An 18,529-nucleotide genomic window follows, 5' to 3' on the forward strand; every position below is an offset into this window, starting at 1 on the left:
ACCACGTACAGGCCAGGACGTGGCCCCTCGAATCGTTCTAGTCGATGTTAGTCCGCTGGAAAAAAAAATTTAATGGAATGGAATCGTGAGGCTGAACTAGTGTATCGCCTGTTACCCCCCCCCCCTTTTTTTTCCCCTTCTCCTACCCCATTCTCCCGACTTACCCGACTTACTGACTCCTCATCGTATGTACTTACAAACTATTGTTCCATTAACTAGTTACACTAGTTACCTAACCTATCTTATTGTCCACCGCCTTGTCGACGCTAAGTTGGCTAGGTAACCTTTTTGCTAAGTTCTGCCCGCCTCTTTCAAGTTTCGCATCGACTGCGTAATCTACTCATCATATTAGGTACTTGGTCTTTGTACATAGTTTTATTTTTTTTTCGCAGGTTTATTTTCTTTTTCGCCGTTAACCTTTTCGCTCGCCATTATTATTGTTATCATCATCGTTATTTGTTTGTCTGTCTGTCTGTCTGTCTGTCTGTCTGTCTGTTTGTTATTGGAAAAGACATGCGCCACATGTAACGCTATTACCAGCTGAGAAAATAAAGGCATTATTGTGAGAGACCGCCTTTAATTCTGTTGGTCGTTCACCGCCTTAGTCCCTCCCAAGGTGACCCGAGCTTTGGGATGCTTGCTTGGTTATTGCTGCGCGTCCCATCCGCATCGATATGCTGTATTGACCGAGCAATCCCTCCACCCCTCAAATCAAAGGCCCACCAAAGAACTCCAGTCTATCTCCAGTCTATCTATCCGATTTAGTATTTATCACATGGTAAAATCGATAAAGCGATAGACTCATGGCTATTTCTTAGAGCATATGAAGCCCGTATGAAGTCTTCTCGTTGATGTTACCTTGACCGCAATCATATTGTTGGTCTTAGTCATCTCATCTCTACGCCCTGAGTGATTTATTATCGTTATTGTCGTCATTATCGTCATTATTCAGACATCCTAACCGTCGCGCACCTGACCCTTATTAGTGTCGGTCCTACTCAATGTCTTTATTCCGGTGATCCCGACTCTTTGGCCGTCTTGCGGGCCCCCTTGCGAGCCCCCTTTTCGCTCTCTCTATTCTGGCGCGCGACAAAAGAATTATTTCGCGTCTAACAATCCCGTTTGTCTTTTTAGACGCATTATTTACGTACGTCGTTGGCCCCGCGATATCAACGAGTATATGGTAGTGTATATGGTAGTGAGACATATATACCTATTTACCTACATATACGATATACGTTCATACTTGAGTACGTCGCTGTCGCCTCCATGCCATTCTACGCCATGGCATCAATTCATAGCCTACCGGGGCTCGGATCGCATGGTTCGAGCAATAAGATAAATAAGTCGAGAGCTAGGACGGCAGTCAAACCCATTCTTAAGAAACTTTCGTCGCAATCCGAGAAGAATTCGTTAGATTTGGATAGAGGGTGGACAGATCAAGATGAGCAATATCAAACCCGCGACGGCTGGGTAGTAGGAGTAGGAGGAGGAAAGGGGGTAGCAGGAGTAGAGAAGTCGACTAAGGAGATAAACTTTACTTTGAACGAGGCTGGTACGAACCGATATAATCATGCCAGGTCGATAAGCGGTGCAAGCCATGTTTCTGTTGCGACAAGCAGCAGCTCCGGCCCGCGTCACCAAGTCGGTGCGCCGTTCGTACATCCTTTTCAGCAGACACCTCGGACGTCAACCCCGCCTTTATCGTATGCCAATTCGCAAACGTCCTTCTTCGACATCACTGAGGATGATAACGATGATAACGATGATAGTATTGGTAGCTGCAGCAATAGCAACAGCAACAGCAACAGCTTAGACGCAAGTCACAGCCATAGGAATAGCCTTCACATTCAGATGAACTCACATTCACATTCTCAACCTACTTTGGGCATACGCCGCCCGTCCTTAGCAAGTACACAGCGCACTTCGTCCTTTTCTGAAGTAAAAAATGCCCATACTTCAGCCCCTCATCCTTCTCAACACCCACCCCCCCTCCGAATAAATACTTCTCGGACCGTCTTAGCGTCTCCCACGCAGTCTTCTCGCCTCCCCAATGTTCCAGGTCGATCTGATCTACAACTCGATCGCATAACGGACTCGCCCATATCTCCGTCCAATACTCCCTCAAATCACGTTGCATCGCCCTCCAGCTCATCAACTCCGATGTCTCCCTTACGCTCTTCGTTCGACGCCAGCGGGTTCCCGCGTCTGCGCGCAAAGTCTGACCTGGACACAGCTACTCGCGCTGAACACCTTCGAGCAGCCCGTCGGAAATTCGAGCTGAGGGAGAAGGCCAAGGAGGAGAAATACGCCCGAGAGGAGATCAAGCGTCGCGAGCGAGCCGATAATAAGCGCGCTCTCGAGAAGGAAAGGTACGCGGCGGCTGTGCATAAGGAGCAGATGGCTGCGAGAGCCCGCCTAGAGGCAGCCGAGCTCGAGGAAGCAATAGCTCGCGGGAAGCATAATAGGAAGTTCAGCGGAACCAGTAGCAACCGCCCGAGCATAGCCATCTCTAGGACCAGCATGTCGCGACCAAGTACGTCGCGTAAGAATGTCCCTAGCCCCTTAGGAGAGTCGGAGAAGTTTGCTAGTAGCAACTACGACAGCATGGATGCGCGAAACCCACCAGCTTTTGGTTTCGAGGCCGGAGGGGCGCAAAGCGTCCCCTTTCAGCCTACCAAGCGCAGAAATACAGCTAAGAGAAAGACCCAGAGCACGTGGACTATGTTCATATTATGGCTTAGAACAAAGCTGCTCAGGGTCAGCAAGAACCGTTGACTTGTGCACCTCTCGGCAGGATCCCCCGCACATCTTATATCTTATTTTCAGGTCTTAGCCGGCCTACGGACATACATATACCCACTATATACACACATACACACACACCGAGCTCAGCATCGTCAAGAGGAACGATATTGCGCACGACGGAGGCGCCGTGAGTGGCAGGAACAAACCACGCATATCAATCGTTAGGTCATTGGCAACAAAGGCATACCAGCATATACGATATCCATTGCATTCACGACTTTCACTTTAGCATCGTTGAACTAGGCGTTTTGGACTTGGGGTTTAAGCAAGTCGGTTGCATTTTTTGTTAGATACGCCGTTGCATTCGCCTTGCTTCGTTGATATGGGGAATAAAGGAAACGGAAGGGTAAAACCTAGGTACCCTTGGGAGTTTTGCACTAAAGGCAAGAGTCCTACTAACGATCCGAGGTCTCTACTTGGACGGCTGGATTTATCATTCTTTCCACTTCTCTTCTGCGTTTTCGGATACTCGGCATTCAAGCAATCGAAGTAGAGACTACAGTACATCTACACTCGACCCTTTTCCCATCTACCATCACATCTTGGCATCACGTGGTAGCATGCCACAGCTCTGTGGGTAAGACAAGGGGTCGTTGGTTCTGGACAGGTCCTATTTATGCTCTGCCGTAGCATTACGGAAACTTTTAGGGAAGGGATATACCGGTGAATTGGAACCCGCAATCGCATTGGTAGTAGAATAGATATGGTAGCATCTACGGATGGAATGAATAGCGTTCCTTCGAAAACACAAATAGCAATGATGAGTTGCAAAGCATCACGCATAGTTTCGATGTGCTGAATCTTAAGTGATTGAATGAATGAATGAATGAGCAGACAGCTAAGGTATCATAGCCTCCTTTCCAATATATGACCAAATCTTACCTTAATCCTCGTACTATGGCCCAGTCAAAATGTCTATCGGCTTCTTGAGAAGGTCTTGTATAATCAGCCATCAATGTAGTTAAGTACCTACACATATCTTACTAATAAGTGCCTTTCATCGTAGTAATTTGGGCCTGTAAATAAACATCAGGTAGATCTTTATATCAACGAATGAAATCCAGATCTCATGCATATACATACCATATACATACCATATACATAAACACATATAAATAACACATAAACAGGAAGAGTCGGCACCTTATAAAACGTCACCACACCATTCCAAGCATATTACATAGTACATCACACTCACAAGCGTCTCGGCGTCTTCGTCAAGAGTCAAGACAGGACGGCCTGACTCTTTATATTTATACGCGGGTTGCCTTAGTCGGTCCTCATTGGTTTCTAATGTTATTTTTCTGGCGCGCGCCTAGATCTTTTAGTCCGTGTGGGGATTAGTGTAACTTGGCGGCTCAGGCGCCAAGATCTTCAGGGGTGCGTCGCACAGCATGTGTTTTTGGGGTGATTGCTTGACAGGTCCATGCTAGGTTACGAATGTAGATTCGTACCTTACCTAGGTACCTAGGTACCTATGCAGCTATGGGGTTTAAATTTAAGTCATTTCAGGTAATCTGTTGCTATGGTTAAGTGCATGAGGGTTTAATTTAAATTAACAGCCGCTAAGCAACATGAAAGTTTCGGGTAACAGGTAGGTAGTTACGAGATACATGTAATCTTGCTTTGTATGATTTCTTATTTTTAGGTATCTTTCGGTCAAGTTATTACGCGGATCCGTTCGGCAACTTTTAGGTACGCCTTAAATACGAACGACGGAAGGCAAATACATACATTAGGTCCGGCTGTTCTGGGCAATGCGGCTATGCCTTAACTATCGTTTTATCTCGATCCTAGTTTGACTTGCATGATTGGAGAGATTTGGTTGGTTCAACCCCATAATTCAATATTCCAATATTCCAATATTCCAATATTCCAATATTCCAATATTCCCATATTCCCATATTCCCATATTTCTTTCTCCCAAAAGAACAAGACCAGAATTGGGGTCTTTGCCAAGCTTTCTTTTGATTGGCTAATCAACCTGTCTTTCCCTTTTTGTTACCTCCTGAAATCCAATTTGAAATCTTGGCCTTTCCCATTCTTTGCCCTCTCTGCCAATGCAGTCCGGTTGCTTAGTTAGTTGGTGTTAATTTGTCTTGTCCTTTTTGCCCTTTCACGTCGTTGACGTCGAGTTCCACTATCCTTCAAGTCCAAACCCTCTCGTCTCCGAAACAAGTCGTAATTTACATCATCTCTAACCCGGCCATCCATTCGTTGTCAAGTATTTTCTATTATTTCCACCTCCCTTAATAGTAATTCGGTATCGAAGTTCGTTCGCTTCGCTTCCCCTACTCTCTTCCCGTAGATACGTCTCGCATACCATGGTGGGATTATCTACGCCGGTGCTGGCTGCGCTAGGCCTGTTCGCCGACAGGGCGTTCGGTGCCCTAGAGGTAAACCTCGACGACCCAAGTATGTACATATCTACCTATTCTCCCCGGTACCGTTGGGAATTGTCCCGTGCATAAGTAAAGGCGATTAATAGGGGATCTTTCTCTATCTAGATTCTATCAAGCAGGCTGCCGCACAAGTTGCCGAAGACCTTCTCACCTTCTATCATGGCGACGAACCCGGCATGGTTCCCGGTATCTTGCCCGGTCCTCCCCCCGACGGCGACTACTACTGGTGGCAGGGTGGTGCGATGTGGGGTACGCTGCTAGATTATCGACACAACACCGGCGACACGCAATTCGACGATCTGATAACGACTGCTATGCTGCATCAGGTTGGCGACAACGCTGATTACCTGCCGAGAAATTGGTCTGCGTCCATGGGTAACGATGATCAAGCTTTCTGGGCCTTGTCGGCCATGCTGGCCACCGAGATAGGATATACGGATCCTCCAGAGGACCAGCCGCAGTGGGTAGCGTTGGCGCAAGCTGTATTCAACGAGCAGACGAGCGAAGACCGAAGAGTTCCCGACGGACGATGCAAATGGGGTCTCAGATGGCAGGTTTACTCGACCAACAACGGATACGACTACATCAACAGTACGTCGGACCAGTCCAGGTGCTTACGAATAATATATATATATCAGACGCTAACATGATAACAGCCATCGCTAACGCCTGCTACTTCAACATCGGTTCCCGACTGGCTCGCTATTTTGGCAACCAGACCTATGCCGACCTCGCGACGAAAACCTGGGATCTGATCGATAATCTAGGCTACATCTCGGACAAGTGGGATGTCTACGACGGCGCCCATCTGCCTGATTGCAGCGACCTCAACAAAGCCCAATTCTCGTACAACGCCGCCATGTTACTAGAGGGTGCTGCTTTCTTATATAACTACGTAAGTTCCTTCGCTTCGTTTCGTGTACAAGGTTCCCGTGAAATTCCTAGAAGCGACTCTGGCTATCCCTAGTACCAAACCAACAAGAGCTCTTTCAAATACTAACATGATCACTCAGACCGATGGCGAGCAAGTCTGGAAGGACCGCATCGATAACCTTGTAGACCGTATGATCGAAATTTTCTTCCCTGCCCCCGCTCACATCGCATTTGAACCGTCTTGTGAAAATCAGCAGTGTAACTCTGATATGGAGTCCTTCAAGGGATTCACGCACCGATGGATGGGCACGACTATGCAGGTAGCACCCTTCACCAAGGACAAGATCCTACCAGTTCTCAAGGCATCCGCGCAAGGCGCCGTGAAGCAGTGTACCGGCGGTACTAACGGTCGGTTCTGTGGCTTCCACTGGACTAGCGGAGTTTGGGACGGCGACGTCGGTGCCAGTCAGCAGATGAACGTCTTAGGTGCCTTAGTCAGTCTCCTAGCTCCCGATGTCCCGGCACCCCTTACCAACCGGACCGGTGGTACTTCGAAGGGTAAAGTGAACGCCGGTTCCACCGACCCCGTGATGCCTACGCTCGCTCCCATCACCGGCGGCGACAGGGCGGGTGCGGGTATCCTAACAGCCCTCGTCATCGCGGGATCACTCTCGGCCTTTGCATGGATGAGCTTGGACTAAACGGAGGTGGATTAGAATACATATTGGAAAGTCAATAATGGAATTTCTGGCGTAGGCACGTGTTTTGCAACCACATCTTGATCTTTTTTGGAATTTTGTTCAGGAAACGAATACCCGGAACTACCGAATCGTCTAACCGACGAGCGGGTCTGTACATAAGCATCTTTCCCTTTTGGTACCTCTGTCTTTCTAGTCTGCCACAATTCATTTCTAGGAGTTCACAGGACTTGGCTGCCGAGATTCCGGCACGGTAGGGGAGGACCGCAGGAGAGTGGAAGAAGCAAGGAACAATCCAGAGAATTGGACAATATAGACTTAAATCTAATTCAATGCATGGGTGATACTGTTGTCCATTGCCTGATATAGTAGTTTGACTTGACTTGTTGGCTGGCGTAGGCTGAAACGGTATCAGTGATTATATGGGAGAGGGTTTGTTAAAGACGGCATCACCAGCAGGCTTGTGCTTGCTCCTGCTCTGACTTGACTTTTTACTAAACACAATCAATTATAGACAAAATAAGAAAGAATACTAGGAAGGTTGTATTTTAATAGCCCTTGTCTTCGTTTCCCCCTTATAGAGGTTATTTAAGAGTTGTGGATTGATTATACCTATGCCATTCATTCACTCATCCCACCCAAAGGTTACACGCTTGAACTGATCTTAGAGTATAGCACCATTAGTCTAGACCACTTAGCCAGACTTGCCTAACGAGTATTCGTAAAAGCCTAATATTATATGAATTTCTCACACGAATAATGAAAAAATCGACGTCTTGTTGGTGTCTGTATAATATCAAGGAACCAAAATTGACCGAAGATGAGCGGGAAAGCGGCAGCAAGTACGGGCAGTTTAGGGTGAATGTACATGGCAGGAATTTCTATCTCATCCAGGTCTTCTTTACTGTTAGATTATCGTTAAACAATATGTATAGAGTATGTGAAATAATCAACTTAGCCGCCCCCAGCAAATGTGTTCGACTTGGAAAGCTGACGATGAGCTTATAAATATATAACCTACAGTTCCTCACACATGCCCTAGGTAGTTCATATTATTCAAGCCCCCTCTTAGATTAATAAAGTAAGTTAAATATGATTACGAGTGCTTCTCTTATATGTACTTGAAGCTTTTAAGCCTTGTTAAACCAATAAGTAGAATACGTATTCGCTTATCTTCCGGGCCAGAGTACAGTTGAAGTTTGATGTCTCATCTTATATTTATTAAGGCGTTTAAGTTTACCCATATGAAAGGAGGTAGTGATGTGAAGCCTATGGGGTAGTCAGCCAGGCGAATTGGAAACCAAGTGCGAAAGTGTATTTTGCTAAGTCTTTTTCTAGTATCACTTTGCTTCAAGTTTCCTTCGAATTTCACACTTAAAAGTGACCCTGAAGTTATGCTGAATACAAGAGACTATAGACATGGTTGAAGGGTTGAAGAGCGCTTATAATACTCTGTAGATTGTTATGATTTATATGCCAGCAATGGAGACCTAACAACGTCTTCCTAATATGAAGTCATTGAAGGCTACCGACCACCTTGATGAAACGTGCCCTTGTTATGTCGTTATGTAAGTTTCTAGGAGAGAGGGGGGATATAAGTAAACGTTATGCATTAGAATTCCAAGTTCATCAAGTTCATTAGTAATGCCTCCAGTCACACCTGTACGACTTAATATATTACCTATTACCGTGGTTTCTTATCTAATAGAATTGCTTTTTGGGGACTAAATTCCGAGAGGAGTTTCCTTGTTGGGACTATATCGTAGTGGCGCTATTCGGACCTCAGACCTGCCATCATGGAGCTTATATCGTTCGGGTTTATCCATGCACGACCGCCACTGTTTGGATACTTCAATTAGGATGGATCCTTGTTGCGCCGACACCAAGTTTAAGCCCCCAACGCTTGCTAGATCCGAGCCGATAGCTCCGCTGAGACGGTAAGTAGCGGAGATCCGATATCTAATAATGACCTTAATCTGACTACAGATCTTCGGTTATGGGTAAGTGTTTGTGGATTAAGCTGCGGCTCCTCCAAAATTGAGACCTTGCGAGTCATACATACATCGGCTATGTCGATATTAGGTAGGTGCCGAGTTGTTTAGCTATTTCCCATAATTTATTCGTAGTAGAGAATGCCTTGAGAGTCAATGATACATGTATTAGGTAGGTACCTACTCACTGGGTTACATAGGTAGGTACGAACAATATGAACAATAAAGTTCAAGTATTTCCGATTGCACTTGCTGTATGTGATCTCAAGGTTGGATGATGTACATGGCTACACATAGTTATACAGTCTTAGTGCAGTTATCCAGGCAACTACGTCACCATTTTCTTGCTTTTCACACCTGGATTTTAAGCATGATTGAGACCTCTGCAACTACCTTCAATGTATAGGTGTACTTACCTCAGAGGTATGATGTATCTATAACTGATCATACTTCTAATACTTCTAATGCTATGTAGGAAACAAATCGATATTTATGACTTGTAACCTAATTTCACCTACTTCCCGATTTTGTCGATTATATTATGAATCTAATAAATACTGCAGCAAGGGATTGAATGTTATGACTACGTCAATCAGCCGAGTCTTGCTTCGTACATAGCTATTTTGTGTTTAATTATCATCTCTACCACCATCTTCAATACTTTTGCCTTATGTACCTAGACCTTATACACAAACAACAACAACAACAACAACAACAACAACTAGTTATTCGCAATCATATACATTTACCTATACAGCTATCAAATACGACCAGCGCCGAATCCCTCGCAAACTAATAAACACACGTATTTACGCGTATAGAAGCTAGCTCCAGCCTCCTTTTACACCTGGGTAGCGAGGCACCGTCGGAGCTAGCATCAGCCCTACGCACGCTTCGTCGCTTTCGTTCGGGCGACGCGAAGCACAGTGTGGATCGCAAGTCGCTTATACGTTGTATGTTAAGAAGTGAGGCGGTAGTGCCGTTCTGCCGTTCTGCCGTTCCGCGGCCCCGTCTAATCCTTGTTGACGCCATCGATAAACCATCGGAGCTTGTTACACGACCGCTGACGAGAAGAAGAGAATCGAGTGCCAAGGAATACTTATCGGTTTGTCGAGGAGTCTGGTACACAGAACACACCTATCTACCAGAGTACCTACTCGTCTTACTAGGCGATAACTCTCTCTGTAGGGTTGTAGGGTTGTAGGGTTGATCGTGGTAAACAGCATGCGTAAGTTTTTTTTAAATACTATTTTTTCAAGTGTTTCTTCGTTACCTTCATGTTTTTTCCACCTTACCCCTTTATCTGCCTTTTTTCTGGTCGTTATCCGTTATCACACCATGCACCCTTCTTGTATGCTGATGCGGGTGTCCATTCAACCCGACGCGACGCTACATTAATTCCGGCAAGCCTCCAAGTGGGGATGATCCCGTCTGCCGGCTTCGAATCTGTCGGTATCTGTCGGTATCTGTTGGTATGGTGTCATAGTGTCATAGTGTCATAGAGGGGCGAAAGAGATCGGGATTTACCCCTAGACCTTGAGCTTACGGGAGCTCTGTAAAGCTGTAAGGCTCAAAGGTTTTAAAAGAACCTGTCTCTCAGCCATCGACGACAAAGAAATTGCGGAGAAACGATGTCTTTATCAGGGGAATTTAATAAGGCTTGCGGCACAGACCAGCGTGTTAGCTAGCCTCAGGTAGGATCTACGTCGTATCGCCATCCCTAAAAGCAAGGCGGAAACCCACACAGTTTAAGTCTACAACGTTATTGTACAAGTCATCAACTACATACAGTCTAACTACAGTCTAACTACGGTCTACAATCCACTGTGTAGACGACACCGCTGAACTCTGGTGACTGGTGACTTGGCTGCTTGGCTTCTAACCCGGGAACCAATCCGCAAGCAGCACCCTTTTCGGCTTTACCCCTGGGCTTCTAGATTACGCCTTGACTTCTTCCAATTAAATCTCTCCCCACGCTATCGTCTTCCCCCAATTTTTCTACTTGCTTCTACGCCTATTTAGTCTAGGTCTCTCTCGCTGTCGGATTACGTCCTAGACACGTTCCCCCTCTTCCCGTTCTCTTTCCAGAACAATTACGACCTTGGCGTCGAATCTGCCAAAGCCGCATACATCGATGAAGGAAAGCTCAACTGACAAGGCCTCTAATATAGATCGCATACGCTCTTGGGCACGAGGTCACGCGTATGGAGGCTCTACACGTCCCACCGCGTCCAACTCTAACCCCATCCTTCCCATAAATAATACACACACTCAACAAGATCCGGAGAAGATCCGCCATGTTAGCGGTGCCGGTTCCGACGGCCATCAGGCCCTTTCTAATGGCTCCGCGAAATCTCAGGACCCCCCCAACTCCGGAACGGATACCCAGCATGCCGATAGGTCGGCTCCGTCAACATCTCAAGTGGAGGGGGCGGGGTCTGTCGTAGACGAAAACGGTACCAAGAAGAAGAAACAAAATGTCGTCGTCGAAACATATCACGAATTAAAGAAGGTGGTCCTCCACAGCTGGATCAACCTATTCTTGGTCTTCGTACCCGTCGGGATTGCTATCGCAAACATTCCCAACAGGAACGCCGGAGCTACTTTCGGTATCAACGCTGTCGCCATCATTCCTCTTGCGGCACTCCTTAGCCATGCTACCGAGTCTGTTGCCCGCAAGATGGGCGACACCATCGGCGCGTTGCTTAACGTAACGTTTGGTAATGCCGTCGAACTCATTATCTTGTAAGTCTCATCTGGTCATTTTGATTGCGCTCTTAGCTAACGAGTCGATAGCATGTAAGTTGACCATGTTCCACGATTCATTGTCGAGTGGTCTTGCATCCGTCAATTGGCATATGAATGTCGCATATTGAACTCTGCTAACCTCATACCCCGATTTGTAGCATTGCTCTAGTTAAGGTACATACTGAACCTGATTGCTCTCGTAATTCACGTTGCTAATTTCATATAGGGCGAGATTCGCATCGTTCAGGCCTCCTTGCTTGGATCGATCCTTGCAAACTTGCTCCTGATTCTAGGCATGGCCTTCTTCCTTGGTGGTCTCCGATACCGTGAACAGGTTAGTAGAGCACGAACTTGCCCCCTTTACATCCGCTAACATCTTTTAGATCTACAACAGCACAGTGACTCAGATGAGTGCCTGTTTGCTAAGTTTGAGTGTGATCAGTCTCATGTTACCGGTTAGTCTACCCTCAATCATATTTGGAATATTGCTAAACATTCTTATTAGACCGCATTTCATGCTTCCTTCCGAGACAAAACAGAGGCTGATAACGAGTCTCTGAAGATCAGCCATGGTGTTAGTGTGGTATGTATTTATCCACTCCGTATTTGTCCTCAATCCCTACTAATGTTGTCTGAAGATTCTTCTTCTGGTATATGTCGTGTACCTTTTGTTCCAACTGAAGTCTCATGCGTACATGTACGAATCGACTCCTCAACACATCATCGATGAGGAATCAACACCTGGCCCGGCTGCCGCATGGCTCGAGTCCTCTGATTCTGACTCGAGCTCTTCGTCGGACTCGGACTCGGATCACTCTGGCCATTCGAGGGAAACCATGTCTAAACGTGTTAAACGAGCCATCCGTGGACATCGCCGTAGAAAGTCTAGTACGGCATCGGTAGACTCTGACGATGGAGTTCGAACTCGCACTTCGTCCCTCGGAACCAATAGCGCCAGTCCTATCCATGAAGGGGGTTCTAAATCTGGAGACTCTTTGCAAGGTCCCCTCTCTTTCCCTCGAATGAACTCCACCGGTACTGAAGAGGCTATCGAAGAGGAAGATGAAAACAAGTCCCGCCGTAAACATAAGCGCTCCAAACGTAAGCACCGCAAGCGAGATAGGAAGGCGTCAACTGGTGTCGAAGGAACTATTCAACCTCAGAACATCGTTGGTGTTGGACCGGATGCCGTGCAGCATCGTGTCGCGAGTAACGGAGAGCCCCGCCGTGTAGACTTTGCCGACACAATCCCCAATGTCGAAGGTGAACTCGATGTTACTCCTACAGGACCTAGACGTCCCTTCAATAACCTACGTGTTCTTTCATTCCGACCCGTGGCTAAGAGCCTGGCACCGCCTGTTTTCACTTCGGACGTTGGAGCTGCACCTGCGGCATTGGTTGGACCCGTGCCGCGCGTGAGATACGGCATCCGCAGGACCAACTCTCTTCCTGAAAGACTTAACCAATATCAATACCGACCACCCGGAGCCATGATGCCTTCTCAGATTCCTATTTCCGTCCTAACCGGCGGTACTGGCGAAGAAGGCAAGGAGCACGGAGACGACCTTTCACGTGGTGCGGCTATTATCATGCTGCTGCTATCGACGGCTCTCGTGGCCGTATGTGCCGAATTTATGGTGGATGCTATTGATGATGTGGTCGCGAACAGCGCTCTCAAGGAGACTTTCATCGGTTTGATCATCCTGCCTATTGTCGGCAACGCAGCGGAGCACGTGACGGCCGTCACGGTGGCTATGAAGAACAAGATGGATCTGGCTATCGGTGTAGCTATTGGCTCCTCGATTCAGATTTCCCTGTTCTTGACGCCTCTGGTGGTTATCATCGGCTGGATCATCGGACAACCCATGACGCTTTACTTTACCCTTTTCGAGACCGTTTGTCTGTTCGTATCGGCCTTCATCATCAACTTCTTGATCCTGGACGGCCGAAGTAACTATCTCGAGGGTGCGTTGCTTTGCGCTACGTACGTAATCATCGCGGTTGTGGCGTTCTTCTACCCTGAGGGCGACGCCGCCGGTACCCTAGGTGCTTAAGGTGCTTAAAGGGGCATCTGGCCTTAAAGTGCATATTTAAACCTCTTATTTGACAACGACGCAATGTTTAACTCGAGCATGTGATATAACGTTCAGTCAGTCTATTATTGCTTTGATATTAAACTTGCACGAAGCGGGTTTATGAAGACTTATTTAACGATTTGACGCTACACGGTCAAGGGGGAGAGGAGAGTACGGAGATGAAATGAAATGTTCTACTTCTTTAAAGGGATGCTATCTACTTTTCGGAGTTTAGCCCCTTGCGATTTGATTAAATTGCCTTGATTTTTTATGAGATATATTTCTTTTTCTTTTCAGACAAAGCCGAGCCAGCCAACTTGGCCGCTCTGATGCAGATAGCGACGACGGCGTGGAAACACGCAGATAGCTTAAGTACCTACCTTAGTTAGTTTAGCGACGCAGACATGTAGACTTGTGGTTGTATGAGCTGCTTAGCGGATGAATTGGACATACTCTCATTTTTGAAGATAGATGGATATTTGTCCGAAGCGATGTGAAGTTTAGTTCTAGTTTAGGTATGACACTTAACGAGCGACAATATTATATTTAGGTACCTAATGCAAGCAAATGGAGGGACTGGCCAGCCAATCCCTTATCTATCTACTATATCTTTTCCTTCCTATTCACTCTTAAGAAGACACCCGCTAGTTATCCTCTAAATATAAGGTCTCTGTATGTCTGATTTATTCTCCGGATACATGTATCCAAGTAGAAATATTGCTATGATGCAATTAGGTTGGGTTAACGGGCATGCATTTGCGGTAAAGCAATGACAAATACCTAATAACTACCTAGTGAAGTTGCTTAAACTCAGCCACGACTTACTCAGAGGCTGTTATACATAGACGCGGGCTATGCCAGATAAGATAACTGTGGCATGACGTATGAATTGTATGTACCAGTAATAGATACCTATAAGCACCTGAATTAGTATCACGGTGACTTTGTCTTGTGCACAGAGTTAATAAATGTTAAAACATCAGATGCCAAGCAATTGAAGAGGTCCTAACGGTCAAATATTTGACTATTTGAACCAATACACTTCTTCACTTAATTCTTTTCTTTCCCCAATCATCTAACCCAACTTACATCCAGTACGCACTTCTCGGGATTATCACGTGCACTCCCATTTGCCCACTTACACGCTTATATCATCTATCATCTACCGTCTACCGTCTACCATCTACCATCTACCACCTGCCACCTACCACCTACCATCTACCACTTGCTATACTTATCATCACTCTCAACAAACACACCCGATGTGTTTCGGAAGCAAAGACAAAGACAAATCCACCGACCCAGCTCCCAAGCCCGCCTCAGTCCCTCAATCATCATCCACCATCGCCGCCAATCCTAAAGCCAGCATGCCGCAGGGCTACGCGCCGCCTCCCGGACCCCCGCCGTCTCGCGGCCAGGGTCAATCTCAGTCGTCTCCCTACTACGCTCCCCCGGCTGGTCCACCCCCGTCTCATCATCGGGAGGACTATGCGCCTCCCCCGGGCCCGCCTCCCTCCGACACAAAGAACAACCCGTTCTTCAACTCCAGCTCCGGCACGGAATACGCGCCCCCGCCTGGTCCGCCACCATCCCACGGCGGCCACGGAGATTCTCAAAAGGAAAAGCACCAGCAGCAGCAACAGCAACATGACTGGCAGACCGCCGTCCCAGACACCGCACTACTACCCCCTCCACCCAACTTCTTCAGCGGCTTCGACCGCTCGCCCGCGAACAACGCCACCGAGGAGGAATGCGAGGCCGGCGAGTCCTGGTGCGCGCAGTACCCGCTCTACGGCCCCATGGCCCTCAACCCGCCCGCCGAATCCGCCGCCCGCGCCGGCAACATAGCCGTGTACGCGCCCCCGTCATTCGCCGGCACCCTGACGCGCCTGCGCCCGGGGGTGTGGAGCGTCTCCTCTCCGCGCCACGGCCGCGACACCTGTCTCGCGACGTACCCGCCGCTCTACCACGCCGCGGCGCACAGCCCCCTGGTCACCGGGTCCCGCAACAACAAGAAGACGGCGTACTACGAAGTCCGCGTCCTCGAGCCCCGCAGCGGCAGCGGCAGCGGCAGCCGCGAGATCTCGCTCTCGCTGGGCTTCGCCGCCCCGCCGTACCCCGCCTTCCGGCTCCCCGGGTGGCACCGCGGCAGCCTGGGCGTGCACGGCGACGACGGCCACCGGTACGTGAACGACCGGTGGGGCGGCAAGGCGTTTACGTCGCCGTTCCGCGGGGGGGAGACGCTGGGGCTAGGGATGGAGTTTTGCCCGCAGGCGGGGGCGGCGGGGAGGGGGATCCGGGTCGAGGTGTTCCTGACGCGGGACGGCGTGGAGCGGGGGCGGTGGAATCTGCACGAGGAGACGGACCGGGAGCAGGATCTGCCGGTGACGGGGCTCGAGGGGTATCATGACTTGTGCGCTGCCGTGGGGGCGTTTGACAAGGTGGCGTTTGAGGTTGTGTTTGCGCCGGAGCTGTGGAGGTGGAGGGGGTATGAGGGATAGATGATGATGATGATGATGATGAAGGGCCTGATATATTTCATACGAGTGTAGGTTAGGTAGGTACTTAGGTATGTTTGTTTGAAATGCGGGTGGTTGTATCAATATGCCATGGAGTTTGTCTGTGCCTCTAAAGAATCCAGTTTCTTTAATCTAGTTACTTGCATTCTTCCGTTGATTTCGTGCTTGATCTTGAAGGCTTGGTGTAAACTAGTCCCCTAATCAATACTTTGATTATCCTATTTATTTTCACACTTCTCTTTCAGTATACACCTAATTTACTTGAGGTCAAATTTCAAATCAGGGCTACGAATCAATCATTGGACACCATGATAACATAACACAAATGCTCGGCCGACTTCAGGAGCAATAAGAAACGAGTAGACGTGCAACTATTTATGATTGGCTAGCTGTATTAAATTATATTAGAGTTGTTGCTTTTTTTTTTATTAGGAAAGAAAAAGAGTTAACTAAGGAGATCTACCAGGATTCTTTCCGCCCAAAGATTGTTATTATCTTCAAAGATATCTTCGTCTCTCCGTCTACTTTATCGCTGGTCCTTGTTCCTAGTAGCTCCTCGACCAATCGGCATTTATTCACAGTCTGCCCATACTCCGCGGCGCTGCATGAACCCCCCCGCTGCCAAGTCAGTCGGAAATCGTCTGGGCGCCCTCGAATGTGTCGTTCGGGTCCAGCGTAGTCCATCCGCTGACAGAGCCTGCTTCGATGCAGATCATCTTCTTGAAGCCGTCCTTGGGCTCGAAGTCGCCCATGCCTGCCGCCTTCTCCGTCCAGGGGTTCCAGACCACAACGTCCTTAAGGTTGTCCCGTACGATGCTAAAAACCGCCTCGCCGTCCTCTGAGACTACTACCGGGTTTGAGGGGCCCTTGGCCGGCGTGTATACCCTGTCTGTCTCGCCCGTGATGGTTATAGCGCCTGACTGTGTCTTTGCCTTAGCCGCGTCCACCTTGTCGATGTATTCTGACTCTTCGAGACCCGTCACCTGGATCTTTGAGATGTCCTGTTCGGCGTGGGGATTTCGGTTAGCTCTCGCTGTGCTATGCGCCCTTTATGCCTTTATGCGCAATGAGGATTACTTACGTCAATTCGCAGATACGTATGCAATAGGACCTGGAAATCGATGGGCTGTTCACCGTCGTTGGTAACGACGATGCTCGTGTTCAGGTTCTCCGGGGTCAATGTGATGCTGTAGATGATGGAGAAGGTGTAGGGCCATAAGCTCTTTGTATTCTCTTCTAGGGTGGCAGACGAGAGGCCGAAGTCGAGCTTGATGGAGGTTTCAGACGGCCCCGTCGACTCGGAGCTTGACTTGCCGAGGAACTCCCATCGTGAGTTGCGCGCAAAGCCGTGCTGGGGCAGTTTCGAGGTCGCAGCGTGATCAGGAGCCGTGCCGAATACCTAGTGATCAGCCATAAGTATTAACTAGCGCCCTTTATGAAGGTATTATCTTAAAACAAAGAGGTAAGAGGTAATAATTCGTAGCTTACGGGAAAGACGAGAGGAATGCCACCTCGTACGGCCTTGGATCCGTCGAGCTTAGCGGCATCGGACAACCAGAGCCTCTCTATTCCGAAGCGGTTCTTCCAGCTAATAACGGTAGCGCCATAGAGGAGGACCTCGACACTCTCGCCGGTGGGCAGGACAGCCGTGACTCGTGAATTGTCTTGGGAGAAGTTGACCTGGGGTTGAGGTGGTAGACCCGGGGTTGTGGCTAAGGCCAAAGGCTTCTTTGGTCGGTCAACCATGATCGCTAGTCGGTTGTCTAAGTCAGTTAGCTTCGGCAGGTCGAGTAAGGTAAGGCGAGGCTAGTTTGGTAGAGGATGGGTAGGAAATGGAGATATCAAAGAGGCCGATGGTAGATGGTAGATGGTAGATGGTAGATGGTAGATGGTAGATGTGATGTTGTATGGCGGGGTTATAATCGATAATCGAAGAGGTCAGGGTAGATACCTACCTAAGGGGTCTTTGTTGGTGGGGTAATACTGTCTATGTGGTATATGTGGTATATGTGGTATAGGTATGTGGTATAGGTACCTATGTGGTAGGTATATGTGTCCAAGTATAGCAAGGAACACCTAATTATCGAATGTCTGTTATCTCGGCAGTGAATTGAAGACGAGTATAAATTAAGCTGTAGACGCTCCCCTTTTAAATACTTTAAAATAGCAAAAAAACGGTAGGTACATAGGTAGGTTAGGTAGTTAATGTGGATTGTAGCTTCAACTGGCACCTTCAACTGGCACCTTCAACTGAGACGACCCTTCCGAAGATCCAAAAATGTACATGACAGTACAACACTACATGTACATACATAATGTATCTACCTACCTAGGTAATAGTGTACGTACATGGCACCGCATAACCTGAAACACCCATCCTTCCTGCCTGCAGCTATCTTTCTTAGACCTGCCTAT

General features: G+C 48.0%; 5 protein-coding genes across 5 annotated transcripts; 4 read left to right on the forward strand and 1 right to left on the reverse strand.

Annotated features, from left to right (window-relative positions):
* Positions 1–1,284: 1,284 nt before the first annotated feature.
* F4813DRAFT_391718 (uncharacterized protein) lies at positions 1,285–2,778 on the forward strand (the record flags this gene model as incomplete). Its single annotated transcript, XM_049247196.1, has 1 exon — positions 1,285–2,778. The coding sequence occupies one exon, from the start codon at positions 1,285–1,287 to the stop codon at positions 2,776–2,778; it is 1,494 nt and encodes a 497-aa protein (XP_049097259.1).
* Positions 2,779–4,646: 1,868 nt separating this feature from the next.
* On the forward strand, positions 4,647–7,264 carry F4813DRAFT_367452 (glycoside hydrolase family 76 protein). The gene is made up of 4 exons (XM_049244172.1): positions 4,647–5,223; positions 5,316–5,801; positions 5,867–6,105; positions 6,224–7,264. The coding sequence occupies exons 1-4, from the start codon at positions 5,133–5,135 to the stop codon at positions 6,782–6,784; spliced, it is 1,377 nt and encodes a 458-aa protein (XP_049097260.1). The 5' UTR covers positions 4,647–5,132; the 3' UTR covers positions 6,785–7,264.
* Positions 7,265–10,441: 3,177 nt separating this feature from the next.
* On the forward strand, positions 10,442–13,912 carry F4813DRAFT_178633 (calcium/proton exchanger). Its single transcript, XM_049239289.1, has 6 exons — positions 10,442–11,517; positions 11,679–11,694; positions 11,747–11,854; positions 11,904–11,975; positions 12,026–12,103; positions 12,159–13,912. Exons 1-6 carry the CDS (start codon positions 10,907–10,909, stop codon positions 13,572–13,574), a joined length of 2,301 nt encoding a protein of 766 aa, XP_049097261.1. The 5' UTR covers positions 10,442–10,906; the 3' UTR covers positions 13,575–13,912.
* Positions 13,913–14,857: 945 nt separating this feature from the next.
* On the forward strand, positions 14,858–16,096 carry F4813DRAFT_391721 (uncharacterized protein; the record flags this gene model as incomplete). Its single annotated transcript, XM_049247197.1, has 1 exon — positions 14,858–16,096. One exon carries the CDS (start codon positions 14,858–14,860, stop codon positions 16,094–16,096), a length of 1,239 nt encoding a protein of 412 aa, XP_049097262.1.
* A 383-nt stretch (positions 16,097–16,479) lies between these two features.
* Positions 16,480–18,012, reverse strand: F4813DRAFT_367458 (galactose mutarotase-like protein). The gene is made up of 3 exons (XM_049244173.1): positions 17,603–18,012; positions 17,196–17,513; positions 16,480–17,115 (listed from the first exon to the last, which is right to left on the reverse strand). The coding sequence occupies exons 1-3, from the start codon at positions 17,858–17,860 to the stop codon at positions 16,741–16,743; spliced, it is 951 nt and encodes a 316-aa protein (XP_049097263.1). The 5' UTR covers positions 17,861–18,012; the 3' UTR covers positions 16,480–16,740.
* Positions 18,013–18,529: the final 517 nt, after the last annotated feature.

Source organism: Daldinia decipiens (genome assembly GCF_022478715.1).
Source record: "Daldinia decipiens strain CBS 113046 unplaced genomic scaffold F4813scaffold_30, whole genome shotgun sequence".
Classification (NCBI taxonomy): Eukaryota; Fungi; Ascomycota; class Sordariomycetes; order Xylariales; family Hypoxylaceae; genus Daldinia; species Daldinia decipiens.

What these genes read in the sequence shown, in the direction of transcription:
- F4813DRAFT_367452 (XM_049244172.1), top strand. Translation starts at nt 5,133, where the DNA reads ATGGTGGGATTATCTACGCCGGTGCTGGCTGCGCTAGGCCTGTTCGCC. An exon ending in GGTAAACCTCGACGACCCAA is followed by an intron (nt 5,224 to 5,315) that starts GTATGTACATAT and finishes TTCTCTATCTAG; the next exon opens with ATTCTATCAAGCAGGCTGCC. An exon ending in CTGCTTTCTTATATAACTAC is followed by an intron (nt 6,106 to 6,223) that starts GTAAGTTCCTTC and finishes ATGATCACTCAG; the next exon opens with ACCGATGGCGAGCAAGTCTG.
- F4813DRAFT_178633 (XM_049239289.1), top strand. Translation starts at nt 10,907, where the DNA reads ATGAAGGAAAGCTCAACTGACAAGGCCTCTAATATAGATCGCATACGC. An exon ending in GTCTCCGATACCGTGAACAG is followed by an intron (nt 11,855 to 11,903) that starts GTTAGTAGAGCA and finishes AACATCTTTTAG; the next exon opens with ATCTACAACAGCACAGTGAC. An exon ending in TCAGCCATGGTGTTAGTGTG is followed by an intron (nt 12,104 to 12,158) that starts GTATGTATTTAT and finishes TGTTGTCTGAAG; the next exon opens with ATTCTTCTTCTGGTATATGT.
- F4813DRAFT_367458 (XM_049244173.1), bottom strand. Translation starts at nt 17,860, where the DNA reads ATGGTTGACCGACCAAAGAAGCCTTTGGCCTTAGCCACAACCCCGGGT. An exon ending in GCATTCCTCTCGTCTTTCCC is followed by an intron (nt 17,514 to 17,602) that starts GTAAGCTACGAA and finishes GCTGATCACTAG; the next exon opens with GTATTCGGCACGGCTCCTGA. An exon ending in ATACGTATCTGCGAATTGAC is followed by an intron (nt 17,116 to 17,195) that starts GTAAGTAATCCT and finishes CACGCCGAACAG; the next exon opens with GACATCTCAAAGATCCAGGT.